Below are 21,204 nucleotides of genomic sequence, written 5' to 3'. Positions count from 1 at the left end.
TCTAGCACCCTTCTCATATTCTTGCCCTGCAGCTTTCTGTTACATCCTCTTCATTGCCAGGCACTAATGGCTTCTAGGTAAGCTCCCTCTCTCCTTCATAGCAGTGTGTGTATTCCACTTCCTTGTAGAATCTTATGAATGTTGTTTTTGGCATTACCTTGATTTAACAACTGGAAAAACACACTTCTAAAATGTCAGACTTGCCCAAATTGAACTAATCTGAGCTAAAGAGATTCATGGTATGTGCCTGCCTAAGCTGGAATATCTTGGAAAGATTTTTTGGTAATAGTTGTTATTTAAGGTGTTAACAAAATCATAGAATATACTGAGTTTGAAGAGATCCATAAGAATCATTGAGTCCAACCACTGGCTCCCCACAGCAGCACTCAAAATCAAAACCCTATGTCTGACAGCAGTGTCCAAAAGTTCCTTGAACTCCTGCAGTTTGGGGCTGTGCCCACTGCCCTCTGGTGCAGAACCTTTCCCTAACCCCCAGCTGCCCATCCCTTGATACAGCTTCATGCCATTCCCTTGGGCCCTGTTGTGGTCACAGAGAGCAGAGCTCAGTGCTGCCCCTCCGCTCCCCATGAGGAGCTGCAGCTGCTATCAGGGCTCCCCTCAGCTCCTCTGCTTTGGGCTGAACAAACCCAGGGACCTCTAAACCCTTCTCCATCTTTGTAGCCCTCTTTTGGGTGCCCTCTAATGGTTTTATGACTTTACATGATGGCACCCAAACACGCACCCGGTGCTGGAGGTGAGGCTGCACAGCAAGGAGCAAGAGTTGGACAGCCTTTCCCCTCGTTTGATGGTAGTGCTGGGCCTGCTGCACCCCAGGGTATGGCTGGCCCTTGCTAGCTCATGTTGAGACTGAAATAAGGAGGAGAAAAAAAAAGTGTTTTTCCACAGTGTGGGAGGACTTTCAACGGCTCAGTTGAAGCTCTACTATGTCTTGGAAATTTGCAAAAGATTAGACTTGCTTTGTGTCAGAGATTCCTGCAACCGATTTCTAAAAGTGTTCTCAGTTTAATCAAGTATCTCTCCTTCTTTTTCACAGATGTTTATCCTGTGCCTTAACTTGTTGAATTTTGGCAGTATGCCGCAAAGATTGTCTTATGTGACAAGCTTTCCATGTAGGGAGCTGGGCTGGGCTCCTGGCAGTTTTTGTTGGCAGAAAGCCCTGGTCTCAGTGCCTGCGAGCAGGGAGTTGCTCTTTTCTCTGAATCCAGTGGTCCTTTCTCCGACCCTCAGCTGGAGTAAGAAGGTGCACAGGAAGTACCCCAAGACAAAAAAGGAGAGGAGGAACCTAACTGGGAATAAAAAATGAGATATAAATATTTAAGAGCAGAAGCAGAGGAAAATAGGTAATGAGGGCAAAAGCAGGCTGCTGTTCTCCAACCTGAGAACTGACTGTAGGTCTCAGAAGACTTTTCCATGCTCTACCAGCAACTTCCTGGGCCCTTCTGTGTTTGTAAAGTGTTACTTCCCTCTAGTGGTGGGTCTGTAAGGCTGTGGGCATAGCCCCTTCCCGCTTGCTTTAGCAGCAAGGGTAGGTCAGATCCAGGCCACACAGATAAACTATTGTGTCCCTAGCTTGCATCCAGCCATTGATATCATATTATGGAGATAAAGATATGTTTGAATTTCCTGTGAGATACTGCCCAACCTGCTTAAGATGTATTATTGTGAAGTGGGCACTCAGTGTTCTTCTTCTAGGTCATTCACTTGATCCACAAGGCCATGCTTGAAGACAGGCTCATCACAAGATATTGGATAAAAGATAGGAACAGTGCCATAGATAAATTATGATTATTCAGAAACTGTAGGATCCTTACCTGTAAATGAGCAGGCAAGTCTGGTAACTTTGCCTTTAATCATAGAATCACAGAATCACTCAGGTTGGAAAAGACCTTAAAGATCATCGAGTACAACCATGACCTAATCATACTACCCTAACAACCCTCTGCTAAATCGTGTCCCTGAGCACCACATCCAAACAGTTTTTAAACATATCCAAGGATGGTGACTCAACCACCTCCCTGGGGACCCTATTCCTGTACTTAATAACCCTCTCTGTTAAGAAGTTTTTCCTGATATCCAGCCTAAACTTGCCCTGGTGCAACTTGAGGCTATTTCCCTTCATCCTGTCAGCAGTAAGAAGAGACCAACTCCTCTCTCGCTGTAAGCACCTTTCAGATACTGGAAGAGAGCAATAAGGTCTCCCCTCAGCCTCCTTTCCCCCAGACTAAACAGTTCTTGCGGTCTCTCCTTGTAGGGCATATTCTCCAAGCCCTTCACAAGCCTTGTTGTCCTTCTTTGGACCTGCTCCAGCACTTCAATGTCCTTTCTGTACTGAGGTGCCCAAAACTGAACACAGTACTTGAGGTGAGGCCTCACCAAGGCCAAGTACAGGGGCAGGATTACTTCCCTAGTCCTGCTCACCGCACCATTTCTGATACAAGCCAGGATTCCAATGGCCTTCTTGGCCATCTGGGCACACTTCTGGCATTACTCTTCGCAGTATGTTTGATTAGTGCACAAGGGTGATGAATAAAGGTAGACCCTGTGTTTATGGAAGAGGCAGCTGTTCTGATTAGAGTAGCTTGGTGAAAATCAAGCGTTTCTAACTCTTATTTGGAGCCAAGACTGGATGATACATGCTCAGGGATATGGGGCTTTGAATTCTGTGTTGCTGCTGGGGAGTTCACATTCAACTGACCGGTTGCTAACAAGATAAGTGCCTGATGATGGAGGAAATAGCGTATAACTGCATGATCAGGATTGTATCATGTTGGGAGCAATGAGTTCAGTGGTGATCAGATATGCAACTGTTGCATTCACCTTTTCACCTGGACCGATAGGAATAAGAGAGACATTTTTCCCTGACGTTAGAACATCATAGTCAGTATTTTAGGTATTTGAAAAAACATGTGATCCCTTAGTAATTTGATTGTGTGACTGTTATGGTGCTTCTTTCTATTTTGTGTCCTGATATTTCTAACCCTCCTCTTGTGGTCGTTAACATCTTCCTAATCTTCTGTTCTTGACACCAGTCAGTGAACATTAGCAGCCTTTTTGTGTTGCAAACCATTTCATTTATGTTGTTGGGTTGTTTTTTATTAGTTTTTTTTTTTTTTTAATTATTATTCTTCATTTAACTAGGATTAGCTCTAAGTCCAAAATAGCTTTCTTTGACTATAGATTTGCATTTTTTTGATGACTTAGGCTATTTTTTTCTTCATGATTTTATCTATTTTTGTCCAATTCACAAGTCCCTGAGGACAACTGAATACTTTGAAACACTTGGTTTTCCTTTGCATTCCATGCATGTGACTATGGGATAGCATTGTTTCACCTGCAACCAATAACTGCTAGTCCTGGTAATTTATAGCATTTTTATTTATTATCCTATTGTGTGAACTCTCACCTTGCACTAGTGCAATGCCATCCACATCTGCAGATGAACTAGCTTAGGGCTAACTGTATTAGATGTCCTAAAAAAAAATAATAATAGAAATCACTTTCCACATAATAAATGGATACCTGAAAAATAATTCACCATGTTTTTATCTTTGGTTTTGACTATTTAAAACACTCTATCTTCCAGGTCTCTGAAAAAAATCCCCTGCTATATATGCTCTGAAACTTTCAAACATGTGGTCTCTGCCTGCGTTTCCCTCATCTTCCTCCTACCATCTTTTCTAGAGAGCCTATTCCAAATTCACTGTACAATTGATGGCTCCAGCTCTCTGGATGAACTTTTCTTGCTGTACTGACTTTCTCCTTTCTCTCCCAAGTTTAAACACCAAAGTAAAAAAGCAAACAAATCTGTTCTGTTGTTTTCCAACAATGCAAATGATAGGATAACATGGAGTGAATGGACCATGAAGATGTGGAATAGTGGCCTGATTTTAGAGTTGAGTTTACAGTAAAAAGTTTAACTATATAGCTACTATTGCCCCTTACATTTGAAAGACTTAGCTAAATGTTCGGTGCTGATAATGCTTTTAGACCTGCTCTTGCTGTGACAAATGTGCTGCTCTTAGGGTGGGTAGGCTGGAGTGCAATTGTTCAGCTGTGTCTGCAAAATTTACAGTTTAAACTGCTGCAGAAGGTGATTTGGGAAGCTGTGAGACATTTTTGCTGGCCTCACTTTAGAGCGTTCACCTGTTCTTGTTCCATCCTCTGTTTGGAGCAGTAAGAAACCCTGCCAGAGGCTGAATGGCAAACAGTTGGAGAGGTTATATGTCTTAAACTGCCACAGCTATTTACTAATTAATGCATGTCTGTGCCCCAAGGTCTTTTGCCCAGTAGCCTGCAAAGAATTCACGCAATTTAAGTGACCACGAGCCTCTCTTTCAATACAAGGTTGAAATTAAGTTGCATTAAATAGCGCAGAATTTAACTTTAGTTATATTTTTGGACTTCTGAATATTCAAATGGAGTTGGTTTGTGTCCTGCCAACATTGTTAATGGTCTGGAGAAGGTGCTTAAAAAGAGCACCTGTCCATCCTGTCTCTACCCCAGCTGTTTCAAATGGTGAATGTTTGCACTCCCTGTCCCCACACCTCTTTTATTTTAGCTTTTTTGGGAGCTGCCCCCTACCAGCATTATTCTTCTGGTTTCATTTTTCCATCATTTGCAGTTTACAATACCTTGCTTCTCTCTCACTGGAGCAGATGATGGGAATGCATGAGTTTCCTTACACAGCCTCGTGGTGCTAACAAGAACCTTAATATCTAACCCTTCAGGTGTGCAGACCCTTTTTAGGCTGGCCCAACCTATCTAGATTTAACTGCTTAAATGTAGTAGGATCAGTCACACTTATCTCACCAGTGAAATTAAGCAAACAGAAAGCACAACTGTTTCTTATTTTTCTCTGTCATTACAGCTGTTGTGGAGTACTCGGCTTCTGAGCTATGTATGATTTTTCGTGCTTGACATAAAGCTGAGATCATGCACACACAGTGTTTCAGGAGAGAAAAAATGTTTTCATGGTGCCCATTTGTTAATTCTGCCAAAAATAGGAGCAAGAGTTCTCTCCTGCATTTGTACTTGGTATCAAAGTTCAAATCTGCTGTAAAGTGGTGAAGGTGTGTGTAATCTAAAACAGTGTCATTTAATTCAATTCCAGTATGTCACACATAGTTATATCTTCACATTTCTGAAGTATTCCTAAAGCATTTTTCCTCTATGTAAGGAGCTTAAGAGCTGTGTTAGCTCTTACACACAAGTTTTTGTGAATTACTGATATCCAACTGATACAGCAACAAATGCTGAGGGTGAGGGCTAACTCAGCAGTGGATGGCTGTCATTTCCATGGGGAAATAACGTCTGGTGATGTCACTAAAGATGGTGCTGTAAAATACACGCCTAGAGAGAAGAGGCTCAGACTGAATTCAATCTTTTCTGCTACAAGTATTCCAAAGGTGAGATCAATGAGGCTGCTTGGCATTATCTATAGGACATCTATAGAAGGTGTGAACTATTCCTGCACTTTGCCTCCTGCAGAGCAGTTTGAACCTTGAAGATGTAGAAGGCTGATTTGAAAGAGGTATGAGTGAAGAGAGATAGAAACAAGGATTTCTCCCATGTGATTTATACCAATCAAAATGAAACTGGTCTTTGAGGAGCTCTCATCTTCAGTGGAGTGTGATCGCAGTTAAGCTTTATATACTTTTTAGGGACTTCCTCTCATTGTTGTCTTTCTACATCATTTCATTTGGAAGAATGCAACAGGCAAGAGTAAAAAATGCATTATCTGATAAAATATTCAATGTGTCAAACAGCACATCTGAGTGGTGACAGATGCACACTTGGCATTTATGCAGCTCCATGGGTGTGTATTTTGATTGGTGTTTAGAGTATTAATGGTAACTCCAGATACCCTATCTTAACAGTTTTTATAATAAGCTGCTTAGATAAAATGTTCAGAAGGCTTACTTTCTATTTGTTGAATTTCTGGTTCTTAGTGTGATATGTGAATTGGTGTAGAGCTGGTAGTAAGCTGCTGAAGTGGAGCATTGTTGTGAATTAGTCTTTACACCTTCTACTTCTGAATACTTTTACTGAATGTCTTTGAAGTCCATGGAAGATTCAGGTTGTTTCTTTCTTTCTTTCTTCTTCTCTCCCCCCACACCCCCATCATTTAAATCACTAACAAGTTTATAGCATTAGGTTAGAAACTCCCTCATTGCTAGAGTTATTTTACAGTAACTAGTCATCTCCACAAATGCCCACGCTTCCTTTCTGACTAAAATGCATGCTGGAAAGGAGTGAACTTGATAATTGGACAAAGGACACACTTCATATGTTCTTATTCATCAGATCTAGCAGCCTGAGTATCTACCCAGTCACGTTCCTGTATGCTTTCCTTCCAACTGGGGAATAGGGAACTTATATAATCCATTTCTATCCCTTCTCCTCCCACCCTAATGAACTTTGAGCAGCTGGCATTTTAGCTGAAAGTTCTGATATGGTTATTTGGCACTTTGGTGATGATATTTAACTTTAATTAGATTAGCTTGAGCTTAGTTGGTGTCTTCCTTGATAACGTTTGGAATCATGTTCAGCAGAAGTGTAATTCTGGTGTTATCTGTGTTGATTGCTACTGGATCTGTTATTTCACAGCTAGTAAAGTTATTTTGAAAATCAGTGGAACTACCACATCTTTGTGAAAATGTTCCTTTAAAGAATTGTAAAGGTGTCTGTAGAGTTGAAGAAAATAGGTGCAGTCTTGTTGCTTCCTCATTACTCAAATCTACCCAACTGTTTGGATGCTCCCAGGTCCCTGTCTTCCTCCAGGAGATGCTGAGATGATGCAGTGCTGCTGAGCCAATATCTTGGAGGGGTGGGAGAGGACAGGTTGGCAGTGATGGTGTGCTGGCTTGATCAAAGCTGTGTTTTAGCAGCACTGAGTTGTTGATGAGGTGGGACTTGGCATGAACAAGAGGCTGAGAGCGAAGTGTTTTGTATGTGCAGTAAGGTGCTGAAGCTATGCTACTTTGATCATAACTTTACCAGCTTGAAGTGCCTCTTGTCATTGAAAAATGTAAAAAATGGCTAAGGGAATGTTTGCTTTTTGCATAACTGCAAAGATAATGAGCAGTGATATCTGTAGCCAGTGAATTCTCATTGGCTTTCCAGAGCTCAGAAGTCCTTCAAAAAGTGGAGATAGGAACTCAGACTTGAGGAGCATTTCTGATGTATTGGTGGTGCAAAAGGAGAAGTGTGTAGATAAAGGCTTAAAAGATCTGTTAGATACTCCATGCCTTAGACTTTTTGCTTCAGTGCAGACTCTAGAAATATGAGCTCTTCTGGTGGGTTGTGCACTTTATCCTTCTAGGCCAACTTTGAGTAGGAGGGATCTTCCACAGTGGGAAAAAATGAACAGTCCAGTCAAGGATGTTTTCAAAGCAGTTGGTAGCTTACCACAACTTTTATCTGCTTTCCGTTCCCTGACCTCTTTTTCCTTTTTTATCCTCTTGGCCAGTATTGTGACAATAGCATGACTTGTGCTGCTGGGCACGGGTCAGTAACACAACTGCCAGATATGAGGGAAGGATTACTTTTACGTGGCTGGGATTTGAGCCTACACTGGCTCATCAGTGAGGAATAAAGCTACCATCCATTACTGATTTTATTCTTGTCTGTCTCTAGGCAGATTGGGTTCTGTGTGCTATCTTTGATCTGATTTTAGTTAGTTAAACTCTATGAACTAAGTGGGAATTTTGCCTTTTCAGGAAGAAGAGATGCCAGATGTAGAAATTGACATTGATGACCTTCTTGATGCAGCCAATGAAGAAGAGAGAGCTCTCAAATTACAGGTAATATTATTTTCTAATTTTAAATCCAAATGTGGTTAAATTAATGCATCTGGATTTGTATCTGATCAAATCTACTGTAAGCATAGAATTAGAACAAAGAGGTTCCTACTTCAAAGTTTAGCATAATCTGCTGGTCTGTATAAAAGTAATCAAAATCTCTTAGGATAAGAAATTTCTGGAAGGTAGGTGATAGCAGGAGAAAGCTGAAGTTCAAAGAATCCAGAAATATAGGGAGATATTTTAAGACAGATTAGAAAGCCCTATTTTTTCTCTCTCTTTTTTTTTTTTTTTTTTAAAAAATAAATATGTAAAGTAAAGAATATAGAAACTGTGTGGCTATCTGGTCACTTGTGATGACCAGATAGTTCCTCTGATTCACTGCAGCAGCAGGAATGTGCATGTGTGCATATAGAGACTAGAAATTCTCCCTTGTCCTTAGGATACTGGAAGATTTGTTTCCCTAATTATACCAGCTAGAAATTTGAACCCATCAAATTCTCATGGAGCAACCTTTCTAAAAGTGCAACAGAATGGCATAATGATCAGGAACAAGAATTAAGATGTGAAAACTGTATAAGGTTTTCCATTTGTAAATTTTTCAGACATGCTAAAGAAAAGAAACTTGTCCCTAAGCAGTGGTTTGCACTTCAGCCTGTTTCTAGATCACTAACTTGTTGCTTAGGTGCACCTCTTTGGTAGCAGTGGCTGTCAGCATGCCTTTGTTAGTGCCCGCTGCCCAGCCACGGAAACACATCTCTCCAAGCTGTTTACTCAGGGTTCATAAATAGCTTTGCCTTTTCTGCTTAAACTAGCTGCTTGCAGCTGCCCTGCCCTGGAGTGCCTGATCTTGCTAATGTCTGTATTTTTGCTTTGCAAATAGTGTGGTGCTCTCACGTAAAGCCGCTTTCGCATGTGTGTCACTGGAAGAGTGAATTCTTAGATTCTCCTCTCTTTGCTCGTCTTTGAGGGAGGGATTTTGTTATTTCCAGCTTGGAAAAAGCAGCCATCGTTTTTCTCCAGCTCCAAAATATTTTGGCCCACCGAAGGAGTAAAGCTGACTTGTTACAACGCTGAGTGTTTGGTAGCATCTTTATTGAGTGGGTCCTGGTTCTTGCTCCATTCATTTTTCCCCACTCCCTTGTGAGATTTCCTACTGTATACTTATTTATGTTCATTGTTTCTCTTTATTGAAATTGGTGTTTTCATGTTTTGCTTCTAGGAAACTCTTGTAGATTGCTACAAACCAACAGAGGTAAAAAGACTTTTCTTAAATACTATTCATCTGTGACAATGTGGCTATGCTCAAGTTAAGGAAACTATTTATTTCACTTATTTTAAAGTTAACATAGGAATGTTAATGGCAAGTTGATGGGCTTGGGACTTTATTTGCTGAAAATGCTGAAGCCTGTCATTTGACTGTAGTAGGAATGAACTGTGACTGAACTGTGATCTTACCAGCAGAAGTGTACCGTTGTTGTCTTACGTAATGTCATGGTTGAATTTACTGATGTTTATATACTGTCATGGTACAAGAGAACTAGACACAATTTTCAACACATGTTCAAAAAAACCTCAATCCTACTATATTTCCATGAATTTCAACTTGAGAGATTGACTGTGTGCTCTTCAAGGTGAAGTTATGTAATTTTAATGTTGGTAGTAAATCTGGAACTGTAATGCAGATACGCATCTTGGCTAGTTCCTTCTGTGAGTAGACTGATGATGGTGGGACAAACTGAACTAGCAAAATATAAAGTATTCAATTTTCAACTTGGTTTTGGTTTCAACTTGGAAACAAAGCTGTATATGGCTCCTTTTCACCATGATAAACAGTCCTGTAATATCTGTAATTGTAGCCACTTAAACTACTGGGCCTTACAGACAGTCATACTGTCAGGAAGAACTACTGTTACAATTACAGATACATCTTCCAGTCCTCTGGATGCTTTCTTTGGAAACTTTTCAATTTTATTTATTCCTGTCGCACATTGGAAAAGTTGTCCAGAAGTTGCTGGTAATAAATAACTTTTTGACAGTAGAGTGAGCTGACCCAGAAAGACTCACCTGGTGAAATGTGTATGACTTGTTCTGTGCTGTTCCAGCTCTGAAGTTTGACACTTAGTGCAAGGACAAATTTCAGAGCTCTCATAAGGATACATGACAGGTGCCAGTGAGTTTTCCACTGGAAAGCTTGTTTATAAAACCACAGTAATTTGTGCAGAGCAGGTAAATTAAGTTGAGGTGGCACTTCACATGAAAAAACATAATGAACATGTATATTACTGTTAAACTGCCCTCAGCTCTCTGGGATGAATGTGGAATATTAATACTGCAGTTTTTGACTTGGCTCTCTAGTCCTCCGTTGGTGGAATGGAGGCAGCTCCTTTACCTGGCAAAATACCCATCCTCGTCAGTCTCTTGAGATAATGCAATCTGCTGTGAGGATAGTTGCAAAAATGGGAGTTGTTTCTCAGGACTGTTTTCACAACAGCAGCTTTTCTTCTCTGTAGCATTATGAGCCCAGTAGCACATGACTGCTAACTTAGGCCATTTTAAATTTGTAATTTTTAACCTGTCACTGGTGAGTGAAGAAAAGCCTGCAAGTAGGATTAGATTTGCTTTATGAGAATCCATGCATTTTCTAGAAAATTTGCAATCCTTTTGCATTTCCAGATACTGAGGTATTTCATTTTTGAAAGGATTTCTAGGAAGCTTGTGGAGAAAAAATATGAGCTGATAGAATTTCTCTTGACCACTCAAATACAGCCCATTGAGTGCACCAGATGCTTTTGCACCAATAGTTGTACAGTTTGAAAAAGGTGTAATCTCTTTCTGGGTAAAAAATTATGTAGTATGATATCTTCACTATTCAGAACACAAGAAAAAATACAGCTCAATAACTTGAAGCTTTTATCCCACCTGTAATAAACAAAGTAATGAATCATACTTCACACCAATTTTGCTTAGTTTTATGAAACTAAAGGTTAAAGGATGGCTGAGGAGTTTATGCATATATTCTGGATTGATTTTTCATCAGAGGAAATGGAATTATCCAGGTCACTTGAAAAGGGGCAGGAATTTTGAATCTCCATTCTCAGCCTCTGTAATAGAATCATAAAATCCTTAGATTTGGAAGGCCATCTAGTCCAACTCCCCTGCAGTGAACAGGGACACCTGCAGATTCATCATGTTACCCAGAGCCCCATCCAGACAGGCCTTGAATGTCTCCATGGATGGGCCATCCACCACCTCTCTGGGCAACCTGCTTCAGTGCTTCAACACTCTCACTGTAAAAGCTTTTTTCCTTATATCCAATGTAAATCTACCCTCTAAATCTACCAATAAATTGGCTAAAGGTAGTATCTGACACTAACTTAGGAGGAACTGCTCTGAAACCTTCTGAAGCAAGTATTTGTGGGAGACTTATCTGCACGCTGGAGTTAAACCATAGCAAAGAACTACAGCTAGACTATGAATGTGGACTAAAATTTTAAGATCTTTCTGGAGGTAGCAGTTGTTGCTGTTGTGTTAATTTGTATGAGAATATGCTCGATGTGTGAGCTTTCTTGTAAGTAGTGGTTTAATTCACCCAAGCAAGGCAAACACATTAATTTGAAAAGCGCATGCAGTTATTATGATTTTTGGGGTACTGTTAATTTCATATTAGTGATCCTTAAATCAAAAATTTGATGTGCTCATCAAGATTGATATGCATTGTGACTGATGTGTCATTCACTATTAGAAATCAGCTATATAAAATGTGCTAAACGGTAAAAATAATATCTGGGCATAATTTTTCAGCTTGGCTGTGTCTTCAAATGTAATAATCATTAAAAAGCAAAACAAACCAATAAAAAGCAACCAAAACCACACAAAAAACAATAGCAGTGAAGAGATGCATTTAGTGACTATTACATTCTGAGGTATACATTTTTATTTGTGTTAGTCACTGCAGCATGTGACTCATCTTTATACTCACATTTTTTATTTGTGCTGAAATCTCCTTGCTCGACGTAGCAGTAACAGTTTTCAACAGTTTAGTAACAGTTTTCAACGTGATTTCCAAATTTACTGTGCATACTTTCTGGACAATACAGGTACTGATTTACGCCATTGACTATTTAGGGTTACTTAAATGTCTGGACTATTTCAGCAGCTTTTAACAAATTTGAGAAGGTAGAGAAGGGCATTTGTTTAATTGTGCATTTCCTCAAGTTTAGTTGGAGCCAATGGCAGCTTCAAGAGTGGTCCAAGCAGTGTGTTTTCTAGAACTAATTCAGGTATGTCTTTAGATAATGTATACATTTAGTATACAGACATGAATTGAAAGCTCAACTCTTTTGAAATGGTATTTGTCAACTTTTGAAAGATCATTTGTTTTTTGGTCCTCCTGTGTTACGAATTACTTTGTGCTTGTGTTACTAGTTTCTGATTGTTTTTAATGTAATCACAAGGCAGCAATACAGAAGATAACCATTCTAAGCAATAGTAACTAAAGATGTGTCCTAAAGCCTCAGTGCTGTATACTGCCTTGTACCTCAGACAGCTTAGAAGCTCAGTCATGGTAGTTCAGGTGATGGGTGATAAATTAAATCACTATAACTATATTACATGTCCATGTTACTTAATAGCAAATCATTTTGTAAAGGAAAAATGTTAAGAAACATGCATATTTAAAACAATGCAGACAGAGGTATTTCGAAAAAATGTGATTTCTGATTGATCCGTTTAGAATCATAGAATGGTTTGTGTTGAAAGGGGCCTTACAGGTCATCTAGTTTGACCACTTTGAATTCAGTGAGCTTAAATGGTTTATATGCCTGCTGAGGTCTGCCCTACAGTGTTGGAGAGAATTAAACTTGCATGTTGTCATTTCTGCAAGTACTCATGAATACACCTTACAAATACTCATCACAGTATTGAACGATGAAGGAGCAAATGACAAGAATAAATTGTGCTCATTTACATGCTGCTGAACTGGAGAACAACCAGAGTGTATATCTTAACTGCAGCTAAGTGTTGTGGTATTTAGTCAGTGCCTTCTACAGGGCTCACCAAGAAGCTGAACTGCTGTGTACTGTCCTTCTGTGGGCATTGATAGTGCTGTGGCCTCACTGGTCCCTCCAGATTGTGCAGAGAGGCTGCAGAGGTGCTGCACCGATTCTTGCTATCAGAAGACAGCTTCTGGCCCCATTTTCCTGAAACATCTGGGACTCCTCATTTCCCTTCTTCATGTGCAGTCACCTTAAGGTTTGAGCCTGTGGGGAAAGGAAGGGGTTTGGAAATAGGGTTCCCTCTTCTTTTTTCTCCCCCATTCAGATGGCATATTTGAGTTTCTTCCTCACAGAGTTACATAGAGCACTCTCCAGGCTGGATTTACTTTTTGATTCAACTGATCAGGCTCTTTCTCTGGGAGATAGCCTCAGGCAAACAATTGAGGAAATCTTGATTTTTGACTTGGCTGCTGGGAAGTAAAGCTGTGGAGTAAAGCTGACTGAGGATTCATTTCATGCTCTGGTGAAGCAGAAGTATGAGACACCCTTCATTTTGGCTTAAGACCTAGTCCTATTACATGTGTTCTGTTTGTGAGAGAGAAAAATGGAGAGAAAAAGTCTAATTAGTGTCTAGAATTAATTGGATGACTTGAACAGGAAACCCAGAATTCATTGCCTGTCAAATGACCTCATTAAAACAGTGATTCGCACCTCCGAAGCAGAGAGGTGATTTCCTCCCATTTGCTGAATTATCATTTCACCTTTGTTTGCCTTCTTTATTTTTTTTTTATTCTGCATTAGATGAATGTTTTTGCTGAACTAAATGCCTTTGATTCTAGGGAAAGCATTAGAGAAAGGAGAAGGCAACTGCCTAGGGCTGACAATTAAAGAGTTCAAATGAACTATAGATTTCATCTCTGTCCAACTCTCATTTGAATTTGACTTCAGAATTAGAAAGATGTGTCTTCTGGAAACAGTAATTTTGTATTATAAATTACAAGACTCTTTGTGCTTGTGACAGAGCTGTATATTCAGGTGATCTCCTTGAAGAAAATCTGTAGAAAGAATTTAAACTACATTTATATACATTTTTTCTTTTCTTTTTTTTTCTTTTTTTTCTTTTTTTTTTTCTTTTTTTTTTTCTTTCTTTCTTTTTTTTTTCTTTTTTTTCCCCTGTTAATGAAGGACCAAACTGTTAGTACTGGATTTTTTGTTCTATTAAAAGTACAGATATGCCCTCTGTGCTTCTGGCTGTAGTCCTCAAAGGAATAATTTGTAAGTTCTTGAATCTCTGAGTTATTTTTAAGTGTTTTTCAACTATGAGAATTAAAGAAGTATTAATAAGTAGATAATTCAACGTGTGTTGCAGAACTACTTTTTCCTTATCTTGCTACATGGTTAGCTTTTAAATGCTCGATGCTAAACGTCAGCCCAACTCTTAGAAGGGATTTCACAAAAATGCTCCATGTAAAATGATTTTTTGTGTATGAGGTTGAGATAGATGTGGATATTAAGCCTTCCATTAAGCTTCAACTCAAATGTCCATAAGGAATAAAACTGCAATTTTTGAGTGATGTTTAAAGAAAATAAATGGGTATTACTGTGTGTCATAAAGCTGAGTCAGTTAGCTGTAAAGTGAAGGCTTATTAAAATGCTGCAAAGCTGCCTTTTATGTCTCCAAGAGGGAAAATGTGCATCTGCTCTACAGTGCTGCCTTACCCTAATGTAGTGCTGCAAAAAGGCACAAACACCGGAACACAAACGTACAAAAACTGCAGGCTCAGTGCAAGTATCAATGCAAAATGATACTTAGAGCAAATCAGAAACATACTGAACTGGTACTTTGGCTTGACACCTGTGGGACTGCACTACTGCACTGCAGCACTGTGTGAAATGCTTGCTGTGTACAAGATGTTCTTGTTGGGTTTTACTATTCTGTGCTTTGTCCCTTAGTTCAAGAAGAATAACTCCAGAGGGGTAAGCTTTTGTAATCATTGTATGTACTTCTTCAAGTGAACATGGCTTCCTTCCCCTTCCAGAGAATAAGGCCTCATTTACCTCCCATTTGATTAGGTTACTCCCACTCAGCCTGGTTTATTTTCATGCTCTGTTGGTGGTACTGAGGAGTTTCTAGTGCCTATAAGATGGAAAACTTTAATCAAGTATGTTCCTTTGCAAAAGAAGAGCTTGGGGTGCTGCAACAATACAGAAGTTTCACTGTAACGTACTGAGAAACAATTTTTCTGAGCTAGGGAGGAAGTGGCCAAGGAATGAAAGAGGTAGTTCCCAAACAGCTGAGTTCAGCCTGTAGATTTCTCTGTCAGCTCTGCAGATGCCATCCCATCCAACCTGGCCTTGAACTCATCCAGGGATGGGGCATCCACGGCTTCTCTGGGCAGCCTTTGCCAGTGCCTTGCTGCCCTCTGAATGAAGAACTTCTTCTTTCAAACAGCATCATGCTGTGTTAGTTTTGTGTTGTTTACAGGCCTTCAGGATGATGAAAGAGTAACACAGGATCAATGCACAGTGCAATAAATGCTGTGGATTTTCAGGGTAGAACTGTCTTCCTCCTTTTTTGATTTCTCAGTGGTTAAGTGTTGTATTCTAACAAATCTGAGTGGATACTGTTGCAGTGACCTGTGCACATATTGAAAAAATACAGCTTTTAAGCGATAGAGAGGGAGAATTTGGGATCTTAACAATGCACTTTTCCAATCATCCCTTCAAGCTATATGCCTATTCATAGGGGATGTATGCTGTTGATCTGCACAAGTGTATTCATGTGCGGGTATTGATCTAGCTGGTTTGTGAGTACCACACTATGATACATAATGTTCCTGGTGAGCTTTTATAACCCACACTGAGATAGCTGTTGCTTTGCTTTTGCTGTTGATACTTGAAACCACAGCTGGTGTGGGTATTTAAGTAATGATAAGACAGTATATGCAGTGCAGTAAGTGTGCCAGGAAAAAAAAAAAACACTTGCCCCTCTCAAATACCCATTTACGGAGACTTTCTGTATGCACACTTCAGCACCTGTATAATGTGTGTTTCAGTGTGACTCTTTTTGGAAAGGTACTGTGTTGTCATTTAGGTGGTGACCTTGCTCACTGGCATGTTTAGCCTCAAGCACTTGGCTAGGTAGTCATGCTTTTTTGACCTTTCACATCAACCCAACTGACTAAATCCATAATTACATTCCATGTTCATAGCTAAATGATTTCTAGATAAGAACCCTTTTGTGAGTGTATACATAGTACCATAGATAAACATTGTTCTCCCAGTGTGACAGTAAGGGGTGATATAGCTTTTAGCAGGCCTGCAGTTATTATCTGAAATTCTTTTGGTGTATAATGGTATAATTCTTTAAGCTTCTGCTCTTTCACAATTTTTTTTTTTTAAAAAGGAAATCCACTGAAGCTGAGGAAGTTATCAGTGTAAACAAAGATCTGGCCCATTAACGTCTTTTGTTTCACAATAATGTTGATCACTGAGCTCCATCACAAGTTTTGCCCAGCATTTTGCCCAGTGTTACCCCAGTCTTTCACTCAGAATAAGCCAGTGGTGCTACCTCTAGCCCCTTGCCCCTACACTGCCTCAGACTGGCATTAGTTGGTGCAGAGCTGAGCGGTGAGTCTGGTCAGAGGGTGAACCAGTTTGGAAGTTAACAGGGCAACAGGAAAACAGTTGATTTTTCAGCCAGACTAGCTTTCTTTTCCAGCTGAATGAGCAGCCAGCCAAAATGCTTGTGCCAGGCTGGAAAATGGTGAAACAAACACCTCTTTTGTTTGATTTCTGTGCAGGCTGAAACTGTGACATTCTCCTTTGGCTGTTTGCATGGTATCCCATCATAGATTTTATCTCATTCAACAGTTGGTAGAAGGCTAATAAAAGGCTGGGAGATGACTAGCAACTAAAGCAGCACGCTCACACAGAGAAAAAATCACTAATTCACACCTTCACTATGTGACAAGAGTATGCATATAAGATTCCCGGATATCAGGCTAAAGAAATTTCAGCTTAGCAGTAAAAGCTTAAAGCAAAATGTACAGTTTGCTTTGAATTTTTTTAAAACTCAAAATCGTGGTATTACGGGATCATAAAGATTACTCATTTTCTAATCTTTTTTTCCTAGGAATTTATCAAAGAGCTGCTAACTCGGATAAGAGGAATGAGAAAACTCAGTCCCCCTCAAAAGAAGAGTATATAAATAACTCGAAGTAGTAGCACTCTGTAAAAGACATGGCAAGGGAAATGGGACTTTGAATACAAGACCTTTATTAAAATACCTGTCTTTCTCCACAACTTTTTTGATTTCATTCAGTTTTGACTCAAGGAATTTCTTTTGTGTGTTTTAAGGGTTCTTTTTTAAGTGTCAATTTTTATTTTTATTTTTATTTTTTAAATCGAGAATATCAACATTTTGGATGCTGCTCAACTTTCGCTTGAGGATTACAGAAGCAAGTGAAGAATCCAAGAGTTAGTGATGAAAGGCAGCAAGCCTACGTGGTAAACCAGAAGATCTTGTACATTTACAGAGCTAGGAGACTTCTCCTTGTGACTAGTTGGATAATGTTTTTTAAGTTGGTTGTACATTTAACTCATGGATGTCAAATTTCTTGTGCTTGTCTGTATATAAATTATAAAGTGGATTGTGAATACTGACTGTTTCACATGGATGGAAGGAAAAGTTTGTTACAGTAAATTATTTAAATGGTGGTTATTGCAAATATGCTACCACAACATACCGATTTAGATTACTAAAATGAGTGCTGCCATTTTTCTAAGTACCGTTAAAGCAGCCCAGTGAAAAATTTCTTCATATCTCCTTATTTAGACTGCAGCATATGAGAATTGGGAATTCTAAGGGCTTAATTTGTAGATTTAATGTTATTTTAACTTTGATGCTTTGCCAGATCATTTCCTTTCCACCTCACGGTGTCTTGGAACTGTGCAAACCTATGCTGAAAAAGGGCCTGCAGTCATATCTAGAGAAATGTCCATCACCACTTAAAAGCTGCTTCACAATGGAGGAAAAGGCAGTGCTGCCAAAATGACTTTAAAGCACTGTCTTGCATTTAGTGATGTGGTCTTAATCAAGATTCCTCTCCTGTTCAAGTAGACAAAGGTTATTATAGTCTTTGTTTGTGGCTCTGCTCTGAGAACCTGGGGAGACTTTATAATGTGGATCTCTTGTAAAAGCGAGAACAGAAGAGAGATCCCTGCTCCCTCCTGGAAAATGTCCTATCTGAAATGTTCAATAAGCTACCATATGCTGGTAGGTGACACTAGTCAGGCATTTTATATCAAGGGTGCTCTGAACATATTTTATTTTTCAAAAGAAGTACATGTTTGTGAATTTTATGTATACTGGCAAGCTTTTTTAATGTATTTAATTTTGTAATGTTTACCGATGATTTTATTTACCAGATATTTACTCAAATAAATGGAACAACTTGTGACTTGTTACATGTACACTTTACTGTTGCTGAATAGGTTGGTAAATGGACTTTCTTACCAGAACGAGAAGCCTGGCAGGTGGTAAGTACATGGGAATCCAGCTGCGTAGATCCCAACTGGCTTTTAATGTACAACAAAAGACTCAGCTCAGTATCACCCAGCCAAATTTCTGTGACCTGGTGAATAGCCTTTTGAAAGTCTACAGATGAGGCATGCTTTCCCTGTGCCCTGAAGAATTAAAACGAAGAGAAATCTTGGAAATGTTTTCAGATAAGTACTGCTGCTTCCTTTTTGCCTTCCCCTAGAGGTTAGGTGAGCAGGGCTTACCAGTGGGTGACACGCAGTTCTCTATTGAAAGTCTGGCAGCAGGGCTGTCCACCTTTCTTCTCTTCCATACCTCTCTTAATTTGCCTTAAGGAATTTTAGCAGCCCTGAGAAAAGACTTGGTTGTTTTGCCTTGCAGCAAGTCAAGTTTAAATCTTGTACCTTGGTGAAGCTGCAATTCTACACTGGTTTCTAATGGAGACTTGTAATTTTTATTATTTTTTTTTTTTATGACATGTGAAATGAGCTCTGGGAATTTCAGCAGGGGTGGTTTGTGATTGCTGCTGTTTTTATGTTGCTGTTTCTTGCAGTTGCTGTCAGTGTTATCAATGGGAAGTCTTCAGAAAGAGGCCCATGGTAGATGACCTCTCATCACAAGGAGATTCTCTCCTTGGTCTGTGCTCCTTGTTGAGGATCTGAGGCAGTTACAGCTGTCTACATATTGCAGGTGATATTTAGAAACAACCCCCAGTCAGAACAGAAAGATTAGGGTCATTTCTACATTCAGAGATACAGTGTATGATTCCACTTACAATTTCAAATATGTACATTTTTTTCTTCTAGTGTAATATATCTTGTTGTGTAACGGCAACTATGCCTGTTATCTCTTTTATCCTGTAGCAAAATGACACTCTGTAAATAATTTTTCCTCACCTTACTCAGCTAAAAATGCCCGTATGTGTTGCCTGTTTACATTTTTTGTTGTCTTTTTCTTGCATTGCAGTTGTGGAAAATAGCAGCCTACTTTTTTGAAAGCAGTTGGGGGAGATCAGTGGTAGACTTGGAAACAACAAACACTGGGATAGCCCACACTGTCTTCTGCCATATGTGGATGGGACATTTACTTTTGTGAGAGGCTTCCTCTCCTCCAGCTCTACATGTGTTGCTATCTTACAAGTGTCAGTGACCAAAAACTAAACTATAGTTTGCAGCTGGCATGATTTTACTAGAGAGTTACAGGGTTTCCTTTTCATTGCTTTTTACTGAGCAGAGATGCTCTTGGCTTCAGTGGCTGTGGGGAAGAACCAAGCCATTCACAAAGATTTCTTTGAGATTTATGTCTTTATACTGTGTGGGTGTTCTTGGCTTTGGGAAATATTCAAGGGGCATATCAATAGCACACTGTTGCTGAAACAATGTGAAGTTAAATCTTAGCCGAAACTCTTCACTGCTGTGGCTGGGCCACTTTCCTTATGTGGGCCAAGTCTGCAGTGAGTGCTTCTGTGGGGTTTTAAATGGTATAATGAAAGGAACTGATGTGCCCTGAAATAAATATGTAGCAAAGCTGAGTTTTTTTGCTTTGGCATTGAAATGCCTCTCCAGTAATCAAGGTTGCCTGTGAGAGTGTGTGTTCCTGGGGTATGCCTTGTGGCATAATTAGCCTTTGCATGTTTTACAGCAGGAGCTGACAGTGTGATGATGTCTTCTAGTTGACTTAGAAGGAGAAAGTGCTTGTAATCAGCATGCATCGTGGTGTGACAGGATTCCTTTAGGACATAAGAAATAAGATGAGCCTTCTACTTCCAGTCTTGATTTTTACCCTTTACTGCAATTATTCCTGTGGTGGGTTTTACTCCTGAAGTTTGTGCAGGGATCATCTGGGGGAACACAGAGGATAGAGAGGATCTTAATTTTCTCTATTTTTGGAGAATATGACCAAGAAAGGTGGGAGCAAAATATTTTCTTTCAAATATGTTCTTCTTGTGCACTTTGGTCTCTTGGACACTGTGAGCATTTGAAGAGTCTTTTGCGCTTTTCTCTGGCAATATGTGTGGAAATTGAATTACTTGGCAACTCTGAAGTGAATTTGCTGTATTAAGGCCTTAATGTATATAAGCCTTAATGTAAATATGCTCCAGGGGAAAAAAGCACGAGGGGCCGTATGAACAGTGCACCTGTTGCATGGAAACTGGAAGAGTATACAGGCCTAGTTCTGAACAAAGAGTTGTACTTGAACTCTTGGTGAAGTGCTATAACACAAGGATTAATTGACTCTGCATAGGATTTGCCATCACCAGCATCTTCCACAGATGCTAAACAGGTACTGAATAAATGCATGCAATGATTCTGTCATTTATAAAGGATGTTGAGATTTTGAGGAGCCAGAAAGTAGTTGAAGTACTTGGAAGTCTCAAAAAATCAGTAAGAAATTTGTCCTGTTACATGTTCCGCTAGTAAGAAGACTGACAAGAGTCTTGCATCACTCCAAAAGTAATGCATCCTTTTTATTTCCATAGAAACTATAACAGGTACAAAAAGCACAATAGACAACGATAGAGCAAATTCTCAGCTACACTGTTTTTTCAATGCAGTAACTGCCAGTAGCTATGCATTTTTACCAACAAGAGTCTAAATACCACACTCGTAAATATCTGCCCTAATGGTGATGATCCACAGTCACTGTCTGCACTGCTGAAATGCACCACCCTCCTCTGTTTGGTTTCTATAAACATTCAGTAAACATCAATTAATATCACTAGGTGCAATTTTTCACTCATTGAAGAATTCAGCAGCACATTTTTTGTTTATATGTGCTTCCATGTCAGACACCATTCTGTCAGACTGTCTCTCTGCTGCTGTCTGTTGCATGGCAACAACATGTA

The 21,204-nt window shown here is 39.6% G+C and overlaps 1 protein-coding gene across 2 annotated transcripts in view; it reads left to right on the top strand.

Moving 5' to 3' along the window:
- PPP1R14C (protein phosphatase 1 regulatory inhibitor subunit 14C) overlaps positions 1-18,286 on the top strand; it is a 51,139-nt gene extending 32,853 nt beyond the window's left edge. The window contains exons 2-4 of one of the 2 annotated variants that reach the window (XM_052680477.1): positions 7,740-7,823; positions 9,043-9,075; positions 16,953-18,286. In XM_052680477.1, the coding sequence (XP_052536437.1) occupies positions 7,740-7,823; positions 9,043-9,075; positions 16,953-17,027 (192 nt within the window). In that variant the 3' untranslated portion in view covers positions 17,028-18,286. The remainder of the gene's footprint in view (positions 1-7,739; positions 7,824-9,042; positions 9,076-16,952) is intronic. The other variant, XM_052680487.1, reaches the window with a different exon arrangement.
- The last annotated feature ends 2,918 nt before the right edge of the window (positions 18,287-21,204 follow it).

The sequence above is a fragment of the Tympanuchus pallidicinctus genome, unplaced genomic scaffold (assembly GCF_026119805.1).
Source record: "Tympanuchus pallidicinctus isolate F22 unplaced genomic scaffold, pur_lepc_1.0 scaffold1, whole genome shotgun sequence".
NCBI classification, from domain to species: Eukaryota; Metazoa; Chordata; class Aves; order Galliformes; family Phasianidae; genus Tympanuchus; species Tympanuchus pallidicinctus.
This window is presented reverse-complemented; position numbering and strand designations above follow the sequence as displayed.